We start from the raw sequence: 20,784 nt of genomic DNA, 5'->3' as shown, positions 1-20,784 counted from the left end.
GGGTATATGAGAGAGTTTGAAGAAAGGAAAAGGAAATGAGAAATGTTATAATTAAAATACAACCTTTCTAGGTGGTGCTATCTTCTGTAATATTTAGGCATTTATCTTTAGCCTTTAGGCCTAGAGTATATAGCAGATTTTTCAGTGAAACAGGAAATCTGAAGGACTTTCCTACTTATTTTGGCCAAATTCATCAGTCACTTTCTTTTGTGTACTGTAAAGTAACTAGCAGACTCTTCCATGAAATATGAACTCTGAAGGACTGTCCCACCTTGTTTTGGCAAGATCAACAGTCATTTTCCTCTGTCTCCTGTGTGTCCAGTTTATATAGCATTTTGTCAAACAGTCCAGGAAAGAGCAGTTTCTTGCCCAAATGGCTAGCCTTGCCACATTGAAAGCAAACTCTATAAGGAGCTTATGCCCGTAGCCGGGCGTTGGTGGCTCACACCTTTAATCCCAGCACTCGGGAGGCAGAGGCAGACAGATCTCTGTGAGTTCGAGGCCAGCCTGGTCTACAAGAGCTAGTTCCAGGACAGCCTCCAAAATCTTCGGAGAAACCCTGCCTCAAAATCAAAAAAAAAAAAAACTACGGAGCTTATGCCTATCATTCTCTTGAAGTAATTGGTAATGCAAGGAGCACATGTGTCTTACTGTTGAGAAAATTCTAGGTTATTAAAACACTTTTAAATTCCATAACCTGTAGGTCTTTTAAGTGTTTGAAGATTACCTATATACTTGAAATATATGTCTGTGATCTAGAAAACCTAAAGTGACTATAAATTTGACTATTATAGATGACTATTAATTTGTATTTTTAATTATATATTACATTTTAAATAAGCTGCATAAACATCATACCTTAAAGAAGAATAGAAATATACATATATTGTATCAAAATTAACCTTAAAAATTAGTACCAATAGGCCCGTCCGGGCGGTCTCCGGGGGTGGAAGCCCGGGATCCGTGTTGTGAGGGTGGCGGGCGCAGCCATGCCCCGTTATTACGAGGACAAGGTGGAGGGCGGCGTGTGCGCGGGCGTGAAGGAGGACCTGGGCGCTTGTCTACTGCAGTCGGCCTGTGTGCTCCAGGAAGGAAAATCCCCACGGCAGTGTTTGAAGGAAGGATACTGCAGAGCTTTACAGTATTCATTTTTTGAGTGTAAAAGATGAATGTTGGATACCAGATCAAGATTCAGAGGAAGAAAAGGATATTGATAACATTATATTGAAGCAAGATGAAAATTACCCCAGATTTTCTCTGGTCCTTAGCAGAAAAGAGCCAACGTAGGAAAAGTAGCTGCTGCATCTGCTTGACATCTGGACCAGGATTTCCCTTCAGAGAACACTAAAGAAAATGGATAAGTGCTGTTTCTGAATGATTCTGTCATATGAAGTCATTTATAGAAGATACATTTGATTGAACAAGTATGGGCTAAGAGTTTAATGTGTTTTGGGAATTATTTCAGGAGGTCATAATGTGACTGACACAATTAGTACCGTAGAACCTGTTGTCAGGGTTCTTCTAACTCTTATTTGTTTCTTGGTTTCAATTTAATCCAGCTATCTCCTCATAATGGGTAATATCAACCTAAGTCCATATCTTAAGATCTTTGTAGCCCAAAAAGGAGTGTGGGCCCACAAATCACATCCTACTGAAGCACTCTGGTCTTTTCTGGGTCATGCTCCTACTCCAACCTTTGTGATCTTGGCTAGATCGTGATGTGTACTGTGCCTACTCCACTCACAATCTTATTGGATGAGTTATGGGCCTCATCCCTAAACACTGGTTTTCCTTTTCAATCTCATGCTATCTTTGAAGCACACTGTTTTTATGCTGTTTGTTTGTTTTGGGTTTTGGATTTTTGTTTTGTTTTTCAAGCCAGGGTTTCTCTGTGGCTTTGGAGGCTGTCCTGGAACTTGGTCTGTAGACTAGGCTGGTCTGGAATTCACAGAGATTCACCTGCCTCTGCCTCCCCAGTGCTGGGATTAAAGGCTCGTGCCACCAACACCTGGCAACTAAGCACACTATTTTTATGTGTTGCCCTTATGTGTTTTAGGGACTGGGTCTTAGGCCAGGCTGGCCTGGAACTCACAATGAAGCCTTGAATTGGAGTTTATGGGTACAAACCACCATGCTTGGCTTAAAGAACAATTTTTTTTTGGTTTTTATGAGACAGGGTTTCTCTGTATTGTTTTTGAGGCTGTCGGTCCTGCCCAGCCTCGAACTCACAGAGTTAAAGAACAGTTTTAATTTGGGTAAATTACAATGTTTCTTTTTTCTTTCAGTGTGCTGTAAGAAACCATCTTAAACTTACCAGCCCAAACTTACAGAAACTTACTCCTATGTCTTCATTGAAGGGTTTTATAATTTTATCTCCCATCCATAGGCCTGGGCTTGCTTTCAAAATAATTTTATATACCTTATTTGTAGCTATATTTCAAGTTATTAGTTAAATATAAATAACAGAATTTAGCATCTTAAAGTGTATATATAGGTTAATAGTGTTTAGTGCATTCACACTTGAGTGCACAGTCTGCAGTAGAATTCTTCACTCTCCTCACAAAATGTAAAGTGTGCCTTCCCTACCTTACCCTTGGCATGCTCTCTATAGTATGACCATTCTATTTCCTGTATCTGAATTTGAGTACCCTAAGTGCCTGGTATGAATGCAATCTTAGCATGTGGGTTTTTTCAGGGATGGGATGAGGACTGGCTAATTTAATTTTAGCAAAATACCCTCAAGGTTCAGTCATTGTGTATAGTGTAGTTCCTTCCTTTGTAATATGTTCCTTATCTTGTTACCTACTAAATCAGCAGTGGATACTCGGTTGTTTCCACTTTTGAGCTCCTGACTATTGCTGTGAACATGTATATACAAGTATCCCTGACCCCCCCCTTCAGTTGTAGCAGTCTGTGTTATAGGGCAATTCTATTTTGAGGCACTGTCATACTTTTTGTAGCAGCCACACTATTTTATATCCTTGTAAGCAGTACACAAGGATTGTTACAAATGTCCTATAACCTTGTCAATTTATTTCCTATTCTTTTTTAGTGGCCTAGAATGGCCATTAGAATATGGATGTGAATGTATACCAGTGATTCTGTTTGGCATTTCCCTGATTAGTGATGTCACATGTTTTATATGCTTGTTGCCTTTTACATATTGCTTAAGGAAATCTTTTTAGGTCCTTGCCCATTAATAGTGGGTAGTTGACTCTGGTTGAGTTTTTGGTAGTCATATCCACAAAAGTATTGTCCCACCCAGTGGAGCTAATTATAGCTTGCCTTGGGGAATTAGTTTTAGCTCTTAGCTTTGCTCTTTGATCCATTTTGAGTTAATCTTGTGTGTAATGTAAGTTAAGGGTCTGACTTCCCATTCTTCTCATGTAGATATCTAGTTTTCCACATTGCCCTTTGGTGGGAAAACATTCCACCATGCAGAGTATAGCTGTTTCTAAGCCCCAGTCTTGTTTTTGGCTTCTGTCTGTCTTCATGCCAATGCTACTGTTTTAATTACTGGAACATAATAAAAATTGAAATCAGAAAAAAAAATTAGTACCAATAAACCAAAATCCATACCAATGTAAAGTATTATGAGATTAACAGTTGTGTTTTTTATTAAAATAGATTCAATAAACTATCTTCCTTTCATCATTTCTATTTTCCTTGTTACCAGATGCAGATTCATACTAGAAATCTCTGTAGCCCAGAATAAAAATCCAGAATCTAGAAGACTTCCCAAGAGAACAAATGTGCATTAGTCTAGGAAGCCATAGTTCTAAACACAAAAATCATGGGTTACTAGGTGATTTATGCTAAAGTCCCAAGGTCACACACTAGGGCCACAGTCTTTTGCCCCCCTTGCATTTTTTCTGGGTCTTTAAAAGCAGAAACTCTAGCTTTCCTTTGGTGAAATGAACTTTCTACTAAACCTAAACTGCCCAAGACAGTCACATCTTACTAATTCATGCACATGGTAATTTTAATTCTAGACCTCAAAAAAAAATCTCAACATGTATTCTTATGTTAAATTTGGCTATGTGTTACTTCTATTAAAAAATGCTCCTATTAGACCCTGACAAAAATAATTCCTAGCCACAGTAACAGTAAAAGTATTTGCTTTACTGAATTACTCTGTGAGCTGAAAATTAGCCATTGACCTGTGAATCTATTTTTAATAAGAACATTTGCTAGTATTGATTTATAGGGAACATATTTCCTTTTGCAATATGAGTAGTAATAGTTTTTCCTCTGAGACATCTTATATTTTGATAGTTCCTATAAGAAATGAGATTTTAACAAGGTAGGAGTGATTTTATGTGATTGGAGGCTATGCATTGGTGATTTGTGTAATTGAACAAGAACTAGAAGACTCCCTTATTCCAAATACACACTAGCAACAACTGCCTTACATGCTTCTGAAGATGGAATTGGTATGTGAGATTGTAGAATGTTCACAAACAGAAAAGGAATACAATTTAAACATGAACCTGTCTTTCACACCCTAAAACAACTTAAGTTTTTACACTAGAATCTTGGCTACTAAATGCTAAACTTTCTTGGGTAACTGCTCTATATGGACAATAGTAGGTGATAGAGTCCTTGGATTAAATATTGTATCTTAGCAAAGCTGTGGTTTTTCTACCCTTCATTCACCAGTCAGTTTCTGTGGTATCACTCCACTTTCCATGATCACTTCTGAAATGATTGAAATATGAATGCACATTTGCATCTAGGCAGAGCTTTCATATTCTCAAGCTTCAACAAAGAAAATCAACTCTACTTGTAAGGCAGTGTGTGAAACAGCCTATGAACTTGACACCTGGTGACATCACATATCTAGGCCCAGTAAAACTGTATGTCAGGGACACAGGGAGGGAGGAGCTCATTACTATCTGTTACTAATGATACTCATCAAAAATTTTGCAGAGATAAACCAACCACATATTAGGGAAATGGTTGTCATTTTACCCAGGAGATAACTCTTAATCAACAAGTAAAAGGAAATCAGACTGAAGGATCTGCCCAGCATGAGGACCTGTGGGGTGGGAACTGTACACAATGTCACTGTGAGGTGACAGCACATATATTCAATGAATGTTGTGTGAAAAAAAACTAAAAAGACATAATGTAGATTTGTAAAGAGAAGCTTTTTTCTTGAGAGAGCCTTCCCGCCAGCCTGGTTCTAGAGCTGCATCAGTCCCAAATAAACACGCAGGAGGCTATATTCATTATGAAGCTGTTGGCCTTGCTTGTTTCTTACTGGCTAGCTCTGACTTAAGTAATTACCCCATAATTGTTAATCTAAGTATTTCTCTTACCAGAGAATAGTTCCGGGCTTCCTACCCCATGATAGTTACATCTTGCTCTCCTATGTTTCTCCTTCCCAGAGTTCTCCTGGACTCCTAGTCCCTCCTATCTAGATTCCCTATTGGCAAGACAGTGCTTTATTGACAAATGCACAGGACTTCCCCAACATCTCCTCTTTTCTGTTTAAATAAAAAGAAAGGTCTTAACTTTAGCATAGTGAAATTATATATAACAGAACAGTTATCAAGTAAGAACACAGTTACAACATTTTGTCTATTAACATTTAGCAAGATTTAAAGAAAATATCATCTATCACTTTCTTGTGAGTCCAAAGTCCTATATGTAGCTTATCTCTTATCATAACTAAGGAAAACTATAATTATAGCTATCTGTCTTCAACTCTATCAAAGACCACAGAAGGATAATATATAAACACTAGGATTGACAGAGATATCTTACTGCCTGGACAATCACCCGAAATTCCTCTGTAATGTTGGGGCATCCATCTTCAGCCCATAGGCCACAATGTGTCCAGAAGACTTCTCAGCAAAGCAGGAAATTTAAAACTGTCCATCTGTATCAGCAGTCTGTCAGTCATTTTTCTTTGTCCTGCAGAAAGTCTCTTAGACTGTTCCATGAAGCAGGAACCCTGTAAGTCTGAGTTCAGCAGTCACTTTCCTGTGGGTCCTGCATGTCGAGTTTATACAGCAACAGTCAAACAGTCTAAGCAAGAGCAGTTTCTTGCCCAAATGGCTAATCTTGCCATGTTGAAAGCAAACTCCATAACAAGTTGCTTCAATGCCCATCTTCCTCTCAGACGTAATTGGTGCTGCCAGGAGCAGACATTTCTCATTGTCAAGGAAAAACCCTAAACCATTTTAAATGCCATTTTCTGAAGGTCTTTGAAAGGTTTGAAGACTATCTATCTCAAATATATTTCTGTATATCTAGAAAACCTAACTTACCTAACTATAAATTCTATTATCATTAACTACCTATAGTCTGTATTCAATTATGTATTATGTTTTAAAAGATCAGTATAAGCACAATACTTAATCAAGAGGAGAAATATACACATCACAAAATTGACCTTGAATTTGTATCAATAAATGAAAAACCATACCCATACCATAATTCCCCTTTTTACCATTAAAAGGAGATTAGTTGTGATCATTAACCAATTATAAACAATCCCATTTAAATGAAAACAAAGATTTATAAACAAGATGGGAATTAGGATGTCGCTCATTCCAAACTGCTTCATGCTGGAAGGGGGTGCTGTTTATACCATGGGGATTATGACAAAACTCAGAAACTTGTATAAGTCCATATTTTCGGGGTCTGTAAGACTGCATCATCTTAGCTGTTTCAATTTTTGGAACATCTGATCCACTGCTTCCGGGGGTCTTGGTTCGTCAAACCACAGAAGCCCGGAAGGAATCCCCAGCTTTTCATTTTCTGTAGACACATAAATAAAAACTCCTTTTCCAAGTAACATATCCTTATACTTAAATTTTGAAGTCAAGGCATTTTTAAAAGATATAAGTTGAATTAATTTAGCAGCATTTATAAGCAAGTGTACTTTATCAGTCGTTCCTTCCTTAGCAATGAAAAAACTGAAAAACACAATAGCGTACAGTATCCAGACTTTCTGTGTATTTTCCATCTTTACGTGGCTTATTTATTTATCTATTATTACTCTATTTCTTTTACCTTTATTTCTTTTTCTCTGAGACAGGGTTTCTCTTTGGAAATCTGCCTGCTTCTGCCTTTGCAGCAAATCTTACTCTGCCTACCGAGTGCTGGGATTAAAGGCGTGCGCCACCAATGCCCGGCTTTTCTATTTATTTACCACTATGCCCGATTCTTTTTCTCTCTCAATCCTATATTTTTAAACACACTGTAAACCTTTAGAGGTTTTGTTCATCCCAGTCTGACTTTACTGTAAATCTTTATGTTTTTCTGGCCACAAGTCTTATCTGTTAAAACCATGGCAGTTTAAACTGCCTTTTTTTCAAGATGGCGGGCATAAGTGTGATTCCAGCTTACCGCCTCAGTCCATGCTGACATCCAGCAAAAGCTGCCACTTCAGCTGTATGTACACACCTTTCAATTGTTAGCAGAGTCTCTTAAAACAACCTTGCTGGCTGGTTTTTTTTGTTGTTGTTGTTTTTGTTTTTTTTTGTTTTTGTTTTTTTTATGCCAAGTCAGGAAGACACCGGTAAGCGAGCTGCATGAATCTCAGCTTGTCGCTAGCAAAACACCTGAGAAAAATGCTGCTATCAAAAATCTGTGCTTCTCTCCGTTCTTCTGTTTCTAAAATTCCTTTAAAGCTTTTGTCATTCTATGTGGAAATTCAATCCCACTCTGATACCATTCTGAAAGAGAAGCTTTTTTCTTGAGAGAGCCTTCCTGCCAGCCTGGTTCTAGAGCCTCATCAGTCCCAAATAAACACGCAGGAGCCTATATTCATTATGAAGCTGTTGGCCTTGCTTGTTTCTTACTGGCTAGCTCTGACTTAAGTAATTACCCCATAATTGTTAATCTAAGTATTTCTCTTACCAGAGAATAGTTCTGGGCTTCCTACCCCATGATGGTTACATCTTGCTCTCCTGTGTTTCTCCTTTCCAGAGTTCTCCTGGACTCCTAGTCCCTCCTATCTAGATTCCCTATTGGCCAGACAGTGCTTTTTTGACAAATGTACAGGACTTCCCCAACATAGATTATTTTCTGTGATGATATAGAATAATTTTATGTGATGCAAGCAGTGATTTCTGCTTAAATAAATCTCATTCTGGTGCTTATTAAAAATTAGTTGTAATATGATCTGGTGGCACACACCTTTAATCACAGCACTTAGGAGTCAAAGGCAGTCAGATCTCCATGAATTTGAGACCACCCTGATCTCTGTAAAAAATTGCAGGCCAACTCTAGCTACACAGAATTATCTTGTGAATGGCAACAACAGAAATCAAACTTGATTGTACCCTGCCTGAATGTTTAACCAACTTTTAGCTCCTGGACATGGATTGCCATGGCTTCTCCTTTTGCTTTATCTTCTAGATATCCTTTTCAGCAACTATACTTTTAAACACATACTACATTTTGGATTTTTGTTTTCTTTGCAAACCACAAAAATACTTTATGAGAAAAGGTGTGACATGCAGAGTAAGTGAGGGCTGGGAAGATGGCCACTAACCACACTTTCAGATGTACCTACTAAGTAGTATAATCAGAAACTTCCCTCTGCATCTCATTAGCCACCATAAGTTTTTAAACATTCATTATTTTGTATATGAGTATTTTGCCTGCATGTACATATATGTACCATGTACATGGATAGTATCAAATGGATGTCACAAAAGGGTATCAAATTCCCTGAAACTGGAATAATAGTAAGTGGTGATGTCTCATGATAGTATGCTATATTGATAGATGGGTGCCTAGCACTAGCCCAGTAATCATCACAGGGCCTTCATCCAGCAACTGGAGGAAGCAGATGCAGAGACCCACAGTCACATATTAAGCCTAGCTCAGGGAATCCTGCTAAAGAGAAGGAAGAAATATTGTAAGAGCCATAAGGGTCAAAGACATCACAAGAAAACCCACAGAATCAATTAATCTGGGCTCACCGGAACTCACAGAACTGAACTGACAACCAGGGAATCTGCATGAGACTCACCTAGGTCCTTTGCATGCATGTGACAGTTGTGTAGCTTGGCCTTCTTGTGAAACTCCTAATAGTCAGAACAGTGGCTGTCTCTGACTTGGTTGCTGTTTTTAGGGAGCATATTCCTCATATTGGGTTGCCTTGCCCAGCTTTAATAAAAGGGAGGTTCTTAGTCTTACTGCAACCTGATATACCATGTTTTGTTGAATCCATGGTGACCTGCTATTTTCCCAATGAAAATGAAGGAGAAATGAATGGGAGGGTACAGAGACTTGGAGGAGAGAAGGGAGGGGAAATTGTGATGGAGATGTAAAATAACTAAAATAAGAGATGGAAAATCGAAAACCACAGAAAATGCTAGTATCAAACATAAAAATTAGATAGGAAAATGGAGAGGAAATAGATAGTGCCAGTGTTGGAAAGACTAAATGCTGCAAAGAAGACATCATTAACCAGGAGGTGGTGGCACACGCCTTTAATCCTAGCACTCAGGAGGCAAAAGTGGTGGATCTCTGTGAGTTCAACGCCAGTCTGGTTTACACAGTGAGTTCCAGGACAACCTCCAAAGCAATACAGAGAAACCCTGTTTCGAAAAAAAAGTAAAAAACAACAAAAAAGACAACACTTCCTTAATAATCCATAAATTCAGCACAACTATCCTGAAAATTGCTAAAGTTATCATGAATTTGGCCAAATTGTCAAAAGAATGAAGGTGTATCCATCTGAATGTTCATTATTGTGGAGTTTCAGATGAGGATATAGAAAAATCTGAATGGGAAATCAATGGGGCATTTGAATTCCTAGCATCATTTGTGAGGTCAGAAAGAAATGTGGCAGAGTTCAAAGTGCAGCATTTCCAAAATAAGAATAGAAGAAAGCTTCCCGTTCTTCTTCCCATGAAGGTAGTAGAGAACCATTTCACTGGAGATTGTAAGTGGAACAGAAAATCAGAAATTAGGTTTGTGACAAAACAAAGGAACATGAGCCATGAGAGAGGCAAGCTGGCAGTACTATGCCTACTAGAAGCCTGGTGAGATTTATACCAAAAGTAATGTTCTGAAAGATTCACTTATGACTACAGTAAAAAAAAAAAGTCTAAGTTCCTATTGTTCTTAGACATACTGAGTCAAACCTCTTTGGAGGTCCAACAAGCCAATTGAATATGTTCCCTATTTTTTCTGACGCACCAAGTGTAAAGACCACCAGTCCTGGGTTCCCAGCGCTAAGCTCTTTTCATATTCTGTTCCGCTAAATGTGGCTATGTTTCAGAGTTGGATCTTCACTCTTTCATGAGTTTCCTTTTTACTTTGAAAATAACATATTGAACATATTGAAAAGAACAAATAAGAAAGAAAAATCACCTATGACTTTATGATCTAGAATATGCACATTTAGAATAGATTGTTTCATGGATATCTATGTGAAGTAGTAAGTGTATTTGTAAATCTATTTTTCAAGTTAGGGAAGCAGTTTAATGGTAGACTGCTTGCCTAATATGCATCAAGTCTCAATCCAAAGAACTAAATTTTTTTCTTAGTTGACAAATAATTGTACATGTTTGTCAGTATTTGTGTGATTTTTTAGTGTGTGTATATATGTTTAATACTCAAACCACAGTACTTTGCATAATCCATTCCTACATTTACCATTTATTTTGCTTTTTTGAGACAGGGTTTCTCTGTATTGTTTTGGTGGCTGTCCTGGAATTTGTTCTGTAGACGAGGCTGGCCTGAACTCACAGAGATCCTCCTGCCTATGCCTCCTGAGTGCTGGGATTAAAGGCATGTGCCACCAATGCCTGGCTCATTTACCAACTTATTATGGTAAAATATTTAGTACCTTTTTTCTAGCTGTTTTGAAGTACCTACTTCAATATTATTAACTATAGTCACAAGACTATAGTGACAACAGAACCCAAGACCTTACTCTTGGAAACTATGTCATCCCTGTTGAGCATGCCCTGCTCCTTTCTTCTCCTGACATCCCTACTTGAAAGAGTGAGAGCCTTGTTTAACCTTCTTCTATGAAGCAGTATGTTTACACTCAATAGATGAGTGTGACCATGCTGCACCATATTCCTGTTTCAGCCTTATGTCACCTCCCGCACACATTCTTCATTCTTTTTATGATATCATGGATTAATATCATTTTCTTTACATTCGAAATTTGTGTAGTGAGTATTTGTCATGTTATTACAAACAACTTTACTGACTGAGTCTTTCATAATAGAGTAGTGGGATGAGTCATTAAAATGTTCTTCTAGGGCTGTAAGATTGCTCAGTGGGGGGGGGAAGGCACATACCAGCAAGCCTGATGACCTGAGCTTGATATGTAAGATCCAAGTCATTGTAGAGAGAGAGAAAAAGTTCTTGAAAGCTTAAATTAATACTGATCTACTACGAGAGACCCCATAGATTGCTGAGGTTTCCTCACTGACATCCACATTTAGGGGGTCTGGGTCAGTCCTATGCTGGCTTCTCAGCTATCAGCCTGGGGTCCCTGAGCTCCCCCTTGTTCAGGTTAGCTGTTTCTGTGGGTTTCTCTAGCCTGGTCTTGACCCCTTTGCTCATCACTCCTCCCTCTCTGCAACTAGATTCTCCTTCCTTCAGCTACTGGATGAAGAAGGCTCTAGGATAGCATATAAGGTAGTCCTCAAACAGGGAAGGGTTTTTAAGGTAGTGTCAGAGGCCTTCACCATAATTCAGCCATAGCACCATCACATCCTCATACAGAAGATGTGACTCCAGGTTACATTGCAGAAATACCGCCTCTTAAAATAGGATGCAAGTTCCAAGAACTAGTGTAAATTATCAAGCCACTAGTGTTTAGGCTTAGACAATAGAAGGGAGATTGTGAAAGAGAGGCTACCAGAGGACACAGGATGACCTGCCCCTCCCACTGACCTCTTGCTCTGCCAGCTTCCTTGCAGCTGCAGTACACCCCCCATTCCTTCCTCTCCTCCCTTCTCCTATATAAATTACTTTGGGATGAAATAAAGGTTGTCGATTTGATAAGAATCCTGACTTGTTATTCTTCCTTGTATCTCTTGTCACCCATCTTTCTCCTAGATGTCCCCCAGTTCCCATGATGAATGTCCCGCAGGTCAGGGCAAGGTAGCCCCTCCACTATTGCTTAGATTGTTAGTTGAGTATACGAATGGACTTTGGGAGCCTATTCCACATAGAGAGATACTCTCTCAGCCTAGACACACAGTGGAGGGCCTATGCCCTGCTCCAAATGATATGACATACTTTGAAGATCCTCCATGGATGGCCTCACCATCCCTGGGGAGCAGAATAGGGATGGGATAGGGGGCTAGTGGGGGATAGGGGTGGAGGGAAGGGAGAGGGAACTGGGATTGACATGTAAAACAAGCTTGTTTCTAATTTAAATTAAAAATTTTGAAAAAATATTCTTGAAAGCAGTCCTCTGACATTCACAGTCTACCATGGCATGCCCATCTGCCCCCATCCCCACAATAAATAAGTCAACATGAAAACATTTTAATGTGGTTCTGTTCGTGTTTTTACTAACATTTTCAAGAATTATTTTTGCTGAACTGAATTTCATGGTTGTTCTTTTTCAGGGATTCAGGCATGGACCTCCAAATCAGAGAAACATGGGTATGACCCTGGAAGTGTCATTTCCTAATGCCATCTCTACAATAATTTGCCTCTCGCAGTTTCGGTGGCCTCATATATAAAATGTGGTCATTATGTCTCAGTATTGTTATCATGCTTGAGTAGTATAATACATGTAAAATAGTGACTACAGAGGCTACCAAAAACTAATGTTGAATAAGTGTGAAACTGCAGTATAACTATAGAAATATCAGTGCTTTGTGTAATAAATCTTTAAAATTCTTAAAATTAGCATTATAAGATGAAGAGTTTGGATTTGTTTAGTCTTTTCCTTTCCATCTCAGGAGAAAGAAGGATGACAGCTCATCTACAAGGTCTGCTAAGTATAAGGAGACCTCATAAAAGGAAAGAAAAGTATTCTGTTTGTGTCTTTACAGGACAATTAGTTCTGAACAGTGAAAAAATCCTAGGTATATGGATACCTAAAGAAGAAAGGATAGCTACTCAGAGGACCACCAAACATGTAATAATATGATGCGTTATCAATGTCTAAATCTCTGTATTTTATTATTATAATTTCTATTTCTTCCACTTCTTAATATGCCTAAGTCCCAGTTCATCTAATTATTGCTGACTTTGGATTTGGATTGGCTCTCCTGCTTTAAACCCAAGCATATTGTTAAAATGCAATTCAGACTTTCTGTATTATATCAAAGAGCCATTGATATAAGACAGAAACAACGACAACAAAAAAGATATGCATATATGGGGACTGTCATCTGTGCATATTTGATTCTTTTCTAAAACTCTAATCTCCTTCGTGTGTATTATCTTCCTTAGGGTTGCCTTTCCAAGTATTCATACACATAGAAGTTAAGAATTTCTGTGCTAACATTAATATTTCAGTTTTCCAGAAACAAAGGGATTTCTTGACAGCGATCTTCAACTGCTTCAGAAAGAGAATGTGGATTCACTTTCCTGACTCCGCCTGATTCGACTGGATACATCTAAACTGCCCCACATCATCGACCCCACCTGACAGGCACCATCCTGAAACCAGCTTGGAACTACATCACTCGACGCATCATCAGGCCAAGGAACTGATACAGTGCATCTTCTACAATCTGATCAGAGATTCAGACAAGAGCTTCAATCAAAATCAGAAATCTAATCCGGAACTTCAGTCAAGCCTCTCCTGCAAAACAGAGACTAACTGACCTACTTAAGACTCTTGTTACACTAACAATTTTCTTCCCACAGGTCCCCATGATTGTCATCGTCCCACTTCAGCAGGAAGTAAATTTGAGAATTCCACATCCCCTCTCCCTACTATGGATATTAGAGGATAGTTTACACCTGTTAGTGTTACTTTGCAATTATTTTAGGGTTAGTATTGGAAGGAGGTGTTCAGACCTAGGTATCCCTTTCAGATAAGTTTAGAATTTAGGTGGAATGGATATGTTTAGTTTAGGATAAGTAGATTATAACTTAATTATCACCCTCTACGTATATATGTTGTATATGTTTGAGTTTGTATCAAATTTAAATCTTCTATTTAGACTAAAAGGGGAATTGTAGGAGTGAACCCCACAAAGCTATCCGCCCAACAGGGCGGGGCCAAGGTAGAGATAAAAGGAAGTGAAACGAAAAGGGGCTTTCCCTTTTTCTCCTGGAAGCCAGCCACGCTTCTAACTCCTGGTATGCGCGACTCTCTCTCTCTGATAAACATATTGTTTTCCTTATATAGCCTCGATACATAACATATTTGTATTTTTTGTGACTGGGTTACTTCACTCAGGATAGTTTTTCTAGTGATATCCATTTTCCCATGAATTTCAAGATCCCATTTTTTTCCCTGCTGAGTAGTACTCCATTGTGAAAATGCACCACATTTTCTCTATTTGTTCTTCAGTTGAGGGGCATCTAGGTTGCTTCCAGGTTCTGGCTATTACAAACAAGGCTGCTATGAAAATAGTTGAACAGATGTCTTTGTTGTATGAATATACACCTTTTGGGTATATGCCTAAGAGTGGAATTGCTGGATATTGTGGTAGGCTGATTCCCATTTTCCTGAGGAATCACCATACTGATTTACAAAGTGGATGTATGAGTTGGCACTCCCACCAGCAGTGGAAGAGTGTTCCCCTTTCTCCACATCCTCTCCAGCATAAACTGTCATTGGTTTTTTTTTTATTTTAGCCATTCTGACAGGAGTAAGATGATATCTCAGAGTTGTTCTGATTTGTATTTCCCTGATGGCTAAGGATGTTAAACACTTTCTTATGTGTCTTTCAGCCATTTTAGATTCCTCTATGGAGAATTTTCTATTTAGTTCCGTACCTCACATTTTAATTGAATTATTGGGTGTTTTTGTGACTAGCTTCTTGAATTCTTTATATATTATGGAAATCAGCTCTGTCATATGTAGGGTTGGTGAAGATATTTTCCCATTATGTGGGCTGCTGTTTTGTCTTGTTGACTATGTCTTTCTCAGTTTCAGGAGTTCCCATTTATTAATTCTCAACCTCAGTGTCTGTACTACTGTTGTTATGTTCAGGAAGCAGCCTCCTGTACCAATTTGTTCAATGGTACCTACAGTGATTATTTACAATATTTTTCCTTTAAATTTTTTACTCCATTATTTGAAGACTGCTGATTGTGACTAATGTATAACATATCAAATATTTGATACTGATATTTCTTCAGACAGTTCCCTGTGATGAAATCATACCTGTTGGGATTTTCCAGTTCCTTTTCTGAGAATATGGTTTGTTTATCTGGATAATATGCAAAGTTCAGGCTTGAGGGGCCAAAGGATTTGACCAACTGTATTGGTTACTTTCCTCAATGTTATACCAAAATGCATAAGAAATATAATCAAAGGAAGGAAGGGTTTATTTTGGATCATAGTTTGTGGATACTGTTTATCATAACAGGGAAGGGATGAAGCCAAGAGCTTGAGAGAGCCAACCACACTGCATTCACACGTAGGAAGCAGAGAAAGATGAATACCGGGGTAAGACTTTCTTTCTGTCTTATATTCAGCCCATGGTGTGCTCCAAGGAATGGCACTGGTTACACACATGCTAGGTTTTCTGACCATAGTTAAACTTTTCTAGAAATGCCCTGACTGATATGTCCAGAGGTTTATCTCCTAGGTATCATGTTGGTGTTACAAATGAATTCTTAATACTTGCTCTCCAGAGTCAATGATGCTCTGTACTTCAACATGTTATGGAACAAACCTGTACCTTCGGGCAAAGTGCAGACTTTAGACATAAAGAAGAAATCAGAGGAAAGGAAGGAGTCTGAACAGTAAGTGTGGTGGGATATGTATTCTTCAGACTTCATCCTTCTGTGGTTGTGTGGGCTTCCAAAGATGGTGCTCTCTCATAGAGATTCCTTTTCCACATGCTAATGGTCTCCTCCATTTCACTCACCAGACTATACTCTAAGACTCTGCAGCAGCCCATCTTATGTCTATATGTCCATAACAAATCTCTTTATTAAACTTACTTCAAATTACCAATTTGAGTGTACCACCTGTTTAGGCCATGACCCTGACTGGTAGAGTTTCTCTTTTAATGAATTTTTTCTATGCATTTGCCATCTAAAATGATACATGAATTTTTAATTATAAAAGTTTTCAAAAAGAAAAAGAAAAATCACTTGGATTTTGTTTTTCACATTTGAGGATGATGAAATTCTAAAGAGTACTGATTTTGGATTGCGGTCTGCCAAGTTGCACTGTAAATGGCTTTGATTTGGAATTGTATGCCTCAGAATCAAGGTTATTTGAAAATTAATTTTGCCAAAATCAGTACGAGGTTTGAGAGTCTCAATTCCCTTATTTATGGGAAATATTTTAACAAACTGAGCTTAATTGTAGAAGGAAAGTACAGAAACATTTTTTCTTGCCTGTGTAGATCTAATTTGCGAACTGCAAACAATATTTAAGGCATTCACTTGTTCTCATTCACTACATTATTATGGTTCCTTCAATCAGAACTCTAGTTCTCCATGTGCCCAGCTGAGGATGCTCATTCAGCATGTTGTTCTTAGAATACTGATTCAGGATTTCTGAAGCATCTATAACAAGCTATGTGGAGATATTAACACATTTCATCCCTTTTCAGAAATATTCAAATTCCAAATATAGGCAGAAATGCTTCTCAAGATGGGTGTTATAAAATAAACACTCCAAATGATGTAATATTTTATAAGAACAGAACTAAAATTATTTCTATTGTCTTTCCAGGCAGGAATACACTTCAAGTATGTTCCTGTGACTTTATATCTAAATTGCACTTAATCACTAAGCATATTTCTTTATGTTAATAATTTTGGCTATTTTTCAATCATCTGTCAATTATTTCAATTTGTTTTGTATAAAATTTTAGAACAAATTTAGTGCCAGTTGTAGGAGAAATTGATTAATATACTTCCAGGGGCCAAAATGAGACAGGTAGGTCAACTTTGGAAGTACTGAAGGAGTTTTCAATACTGGGTCAAATGCCACTGCAGGCTGTCTAGAGGGTCTCAATGTCAGCACTCATGTTCTAGAGAAGAACATGACTACTTAGACTAGATTTATTCCCAGGTATTTTAATATTTTAGTGTGTGGCTATAGTGAATGGGTTGTTTTCCTGGTTTCATTTTATCATTGGAATATAGGAATGCCACTGATTTTTGTATATTAATTTTGTATCCCGCCAACATGTTTACAAGCTATAAAAGTTTCCTGGCTGAGTATTTAGGGTCCCATGTGTACAGAAGAGTGTCACCTACAAAAAGGGATGCTGTGCCTTCTTCTCCTCTATTGCTCTTTTGTTGCCTGCTCTGTTATTGTTATAGCTAAAACTTCAAGTCCTATCTTTAAAAAGAGTAGACTAGAGTGTCCATTTGTGTCTGTTTCATTCTTGTTTTTAGTGATTTATTCATCATTAAATAGTGGGTTGTTTAGTTTCCCAATGTTGTGTACTTTCTTTAGTTTCTATTACTGCTGATGTATAGTTTAATTCAATGGTGGTAAGATAGAATTCAGACATTATTTTCAGGAAGTGGTCTCCTGTACCAACTCTTTGAAGAGTATCTCCCACTTTCTCTTCTAAAAGTTTCAGTGTGGATGGATTTATGTTCAGATCTTTGATCCATTTGGACTTAAGTTTTATACAAGGTGATAAACATGGATCTATCTGCAGTCTTCTGCATACCAGTACCCAGGTATGTCAGGACCATTTGTTGAAGATGCTTTCTTTTTTCCATTGTATAGTTTTAGCTACTTTGTCAAAAATCAAGTGTTCATAGGTGTGTGGGTTAAAATCAGGGTTTTTGATTCGGTTCCATTGGTCTACCTGCCTATTTTTGTGCCAATACCAAGCTGTTTTCAGGACTACAGCTCTATAATAGAGCTTGAAGTCAGGTATGGTGATGCCTTCTGAAATTCCTTTATTGTATAGGGTTGTTTTGGCTATCCTGGGCCTTTTGTTTTTCCATATAAAGTTGATTAATGTTCTTTCCAGGTCTGTGAAGAATTGTACCAGAATTTTGATAGGGATTGCATTGAATCTGTAGACTGCTTTTGGCAAGATTGCCATTTTTATTATGTTGATCCTACCAATCCAAGAGCATGGGAGATCTTTCCATTTTCTGGAATCCTCTTTGATTTCTTTCTTTAAAGACACAAAGTTCTTGACATACAGGTCTTTCACTTCCTTGGTTAACATTGGCCCCAGATATTTGATGCTGTTTATGGCTATTTAAAGGGTGAGGTTTCTCTTATTTCTTTCTCAGTCATTTCATCGTCTGTATATAATAGGGCCACTGATTTTTTGAGTTTACCTTGTATCCTGCCACTTTGCTGAAGGTGTTTATCAGCTCTAGGAGTTCGCTTGTGGAGTTTTTTGGGTAACTTATGTAAACTATCATATCATCTGCAAACAGTGAAAGTTTGTATCCCCTTTATCTCCTTTTGTTGTCTTATTGCTGTAGCTAGGAATTCAAGTACAATATTGAAGAGATGTGGAGAGAGTGGACAGCCTTGTCTGTTCCTGATTTTAGAGGAATTGCATTGAGTTTCTCTCCATTTAGTTTGATGTTAGCTGTTGGTTTACTGTATATTGCTTTTATTATATTCAGATATGTTCCTGTTATGCCTGATCTCTCTAGGACATTTATCATGAACACAACACCAGTGGCACAGACACTGAGATCGACAATTAACAAATGGGACCTCATGAAACTAAAAAGCTTCTGTAAGGCAAAGGACACAGTCAACAAGACAGAAAGGCAGTCCACAGAATGGGAAAAGATATGCACTGACCCCACATCTGACAGAGGGCTAATCTCCAAAATTTACAAAGAACTCAAGAAGCAAGTCTGCAAAACACCAAAGGATCCAATCAAAAGGTGGGGTACAGAACTAAACAGAGAATTCTCAATAGAGGAGGCTAAAATGGCCAAGAGACACTTAAGAAAGTGCTCAACATCCTTAGCCATCAGGGAAATGCAAATCAAAACAACTCTGAGATACCATCTTACTCCTGTCACATGGCTAAAATAAAAAACACTGAAGACAATTTATGCTGGAGAGGATGTGGAGAGAGGGGAACACTCCTCCACTGCTGGTGGGAGTGCCAACTCGTACAGCCACTTTGAAAAGCAGTATGGAGAGTCCTCAGGAAAATGGGAATCAATCTACCACAAGACCCAGCAATTCCACTCTTAGGCATATATCCAAAGGAGGCAAATTCATACAACAAGGGCATCTGCTCCACTATGTTCATAGCAGCATTATTTGTAATAGCCAGAACCTGGAAGCAACCTAGATGCCCCTCAACTGAAGAGTGGATAGAGAAAATATGGTACATTTACACAATGGAGTATTAGTCAGCAGAAAAAAACAATGGAATCTTGAAATTCGCAGGTAAATGGATAGCACTGGAGGAAACCATCCTGAGTGAGGTAACCCAGTCACAAAAAGACAAATATGGTATGCACTCACTCATATATGGATTTAAAACATGGATCAGGAGAGTGCCAGTCTGCACTTCCACTGACAGAGAGTCTGGGAAACAGGAAAGAACCTAAAAGATATGCATGGAACTCAGGAGAAGAAAAATGAGGCAAGATCCTCTGAAGAGATGGGGAATACGGCGAGGGATGGGGGTGAGGGAGACCTGGGAAATAGAGAAGGGGAGAAGTGGAAGAGAGAGTAGGACATGGAGGAACAGGAAAGTTGACTGGCGGGGGTAAGGTAGGGGGAAGAGGGAATCATAGGTTAGAAGATAGATCAGGCACCTTTGTGACCTCTAGTGATCTAAACAGATGACATCAATTGGCAAGCTAAGCAATAGTGTAGAGACCACCTCGAATGCCCATTCCTGATGTCTATAACCATCCTGGAGCCTTCATCTAGTGACTGATAGAAGCAGAGGCAAACACCCACAGTTATACTGAATAGAACCCAAGGAACCAAGCGACAGAGAGAGAGGAGCGAAGAGCAAATTTGCAAAGAATGGGCTGGCAAAACCAGCAGAGACAGCTGATCCAAACAGGAGGGAGCTCTTGGACCCCAGACCAACAGCTGGGAGGCCAGCATGGGACCGATCCAGACCCCCTGAATGTGAGAGTCGATGAGGAGACCTGGGCTACCTATGGGGTCCTGAGCAGTGGATCAGTGTTTATCCCTCGAATACTAACAGACATCGTGTGTCCATAACACAAAGAGGGTTGCTCTCTCTGCCTGGACTCTTAGGGAAGTGCCTGGACCCTACCCTGTGTGAAATGATAGACTTTAGATATCCCCTATGCTGAAGGAATTGGCAATAGGGTAGGAGGATGGGGGGATGTTGGGGGTGATGGAGGAGGGGAGGGAGAGGGAACTGGGATTGACATGTAAAACAAGCTATTTAAAATTGAAATATAAATAAATAAATAAAACTTAAAAAAAAGAATTCAGACATTATTTCCATTTTCCTGTATTTGTTGATTTTTGTCACATTTTGTAGTATATTTTGAATGAAATTCCATGGACTGCTGAAAAGTGTGTGCATTCTTTAGCATTTTTGGGGAATGTTACACAGATTTCAGTAGGGTTCATTTATTTATGATGACACTAACTTCTGTTTCTCTGTTCATTGTCTGTCCATTTACCTGTACACTGGTGATAGTGGGGTGTTGAATTCACCCACTATGAGTGAGTTAAGGTTAACTTGTGTCTCT

At 38.6% G+C, this 20,784-nt stretch overlaps 1 protein-coding gene, 1 long non-coding RNA gene and 1 pseudogene across 2 annotated transcripts in view; all 3 read left to right on the top strand.

Moving 5' to 3' along the window:
• Positions 1-12,983, top strand: part of Vstm2a (V-set and transmembrane domain containing 2A) — a 74,696-nt gene extending 61,713 nt beyond the window's left edge. Inside the window, exon 5 of the mRNA XM_040746643.1 lies at positions 12,567-12,983. Within this exon, the coding sequence (XP_040602577.1) occupies positions 12,567-12,631 (65 nt within the window). The 3' untranslated portion in view covers positions 12,632-12,983. The remainder of the gene's footprint in view (positions 1-12,566) is intronic.
• LOC121140746 lies at positions 551-1,421 on the top strand (annotated as a pseudogene).
• Positions 12,984-15,054: 2,071 nt separating the features above from the next.
• On the top strand, positions 15,055-18,789 carry LOC121140745. Its single transcript, XR_005877653.1, has 3 exons — positions 15,055-15,577; positions 15,766-15,876; positions 18,730-18,789. It is a non-coding gene; the product is annotated as an uncharacterized LOC121140745 (long non-coding RNA).
• The last annotated feature ends 1,995 nt before the right edge of the window (positions 18,790-20,784 follow it).

Source organism: Mesocricetus auratus, unplaced genomic scaffold (genome assembly GCF_017639785.1).
Source record: "Mesocricetus auratus isolate SY011 unplaced genomic scaffold, BCM_Maur_2.0 Super-Scaffold_100006, whole genome shotgun sequence".
Taxonomy (NCBI): Eukaryota; Metazoa; Chordata; class Mammalia; order Rodentia; family Cricetidae; genus Mesocricetus; species Mesocricetus auratus.
The sequence above is the reverse complement of the archived record's forward strand: the minus strand, read 5'-3'. Positions and strand labels throughout refer to the sequence as shown.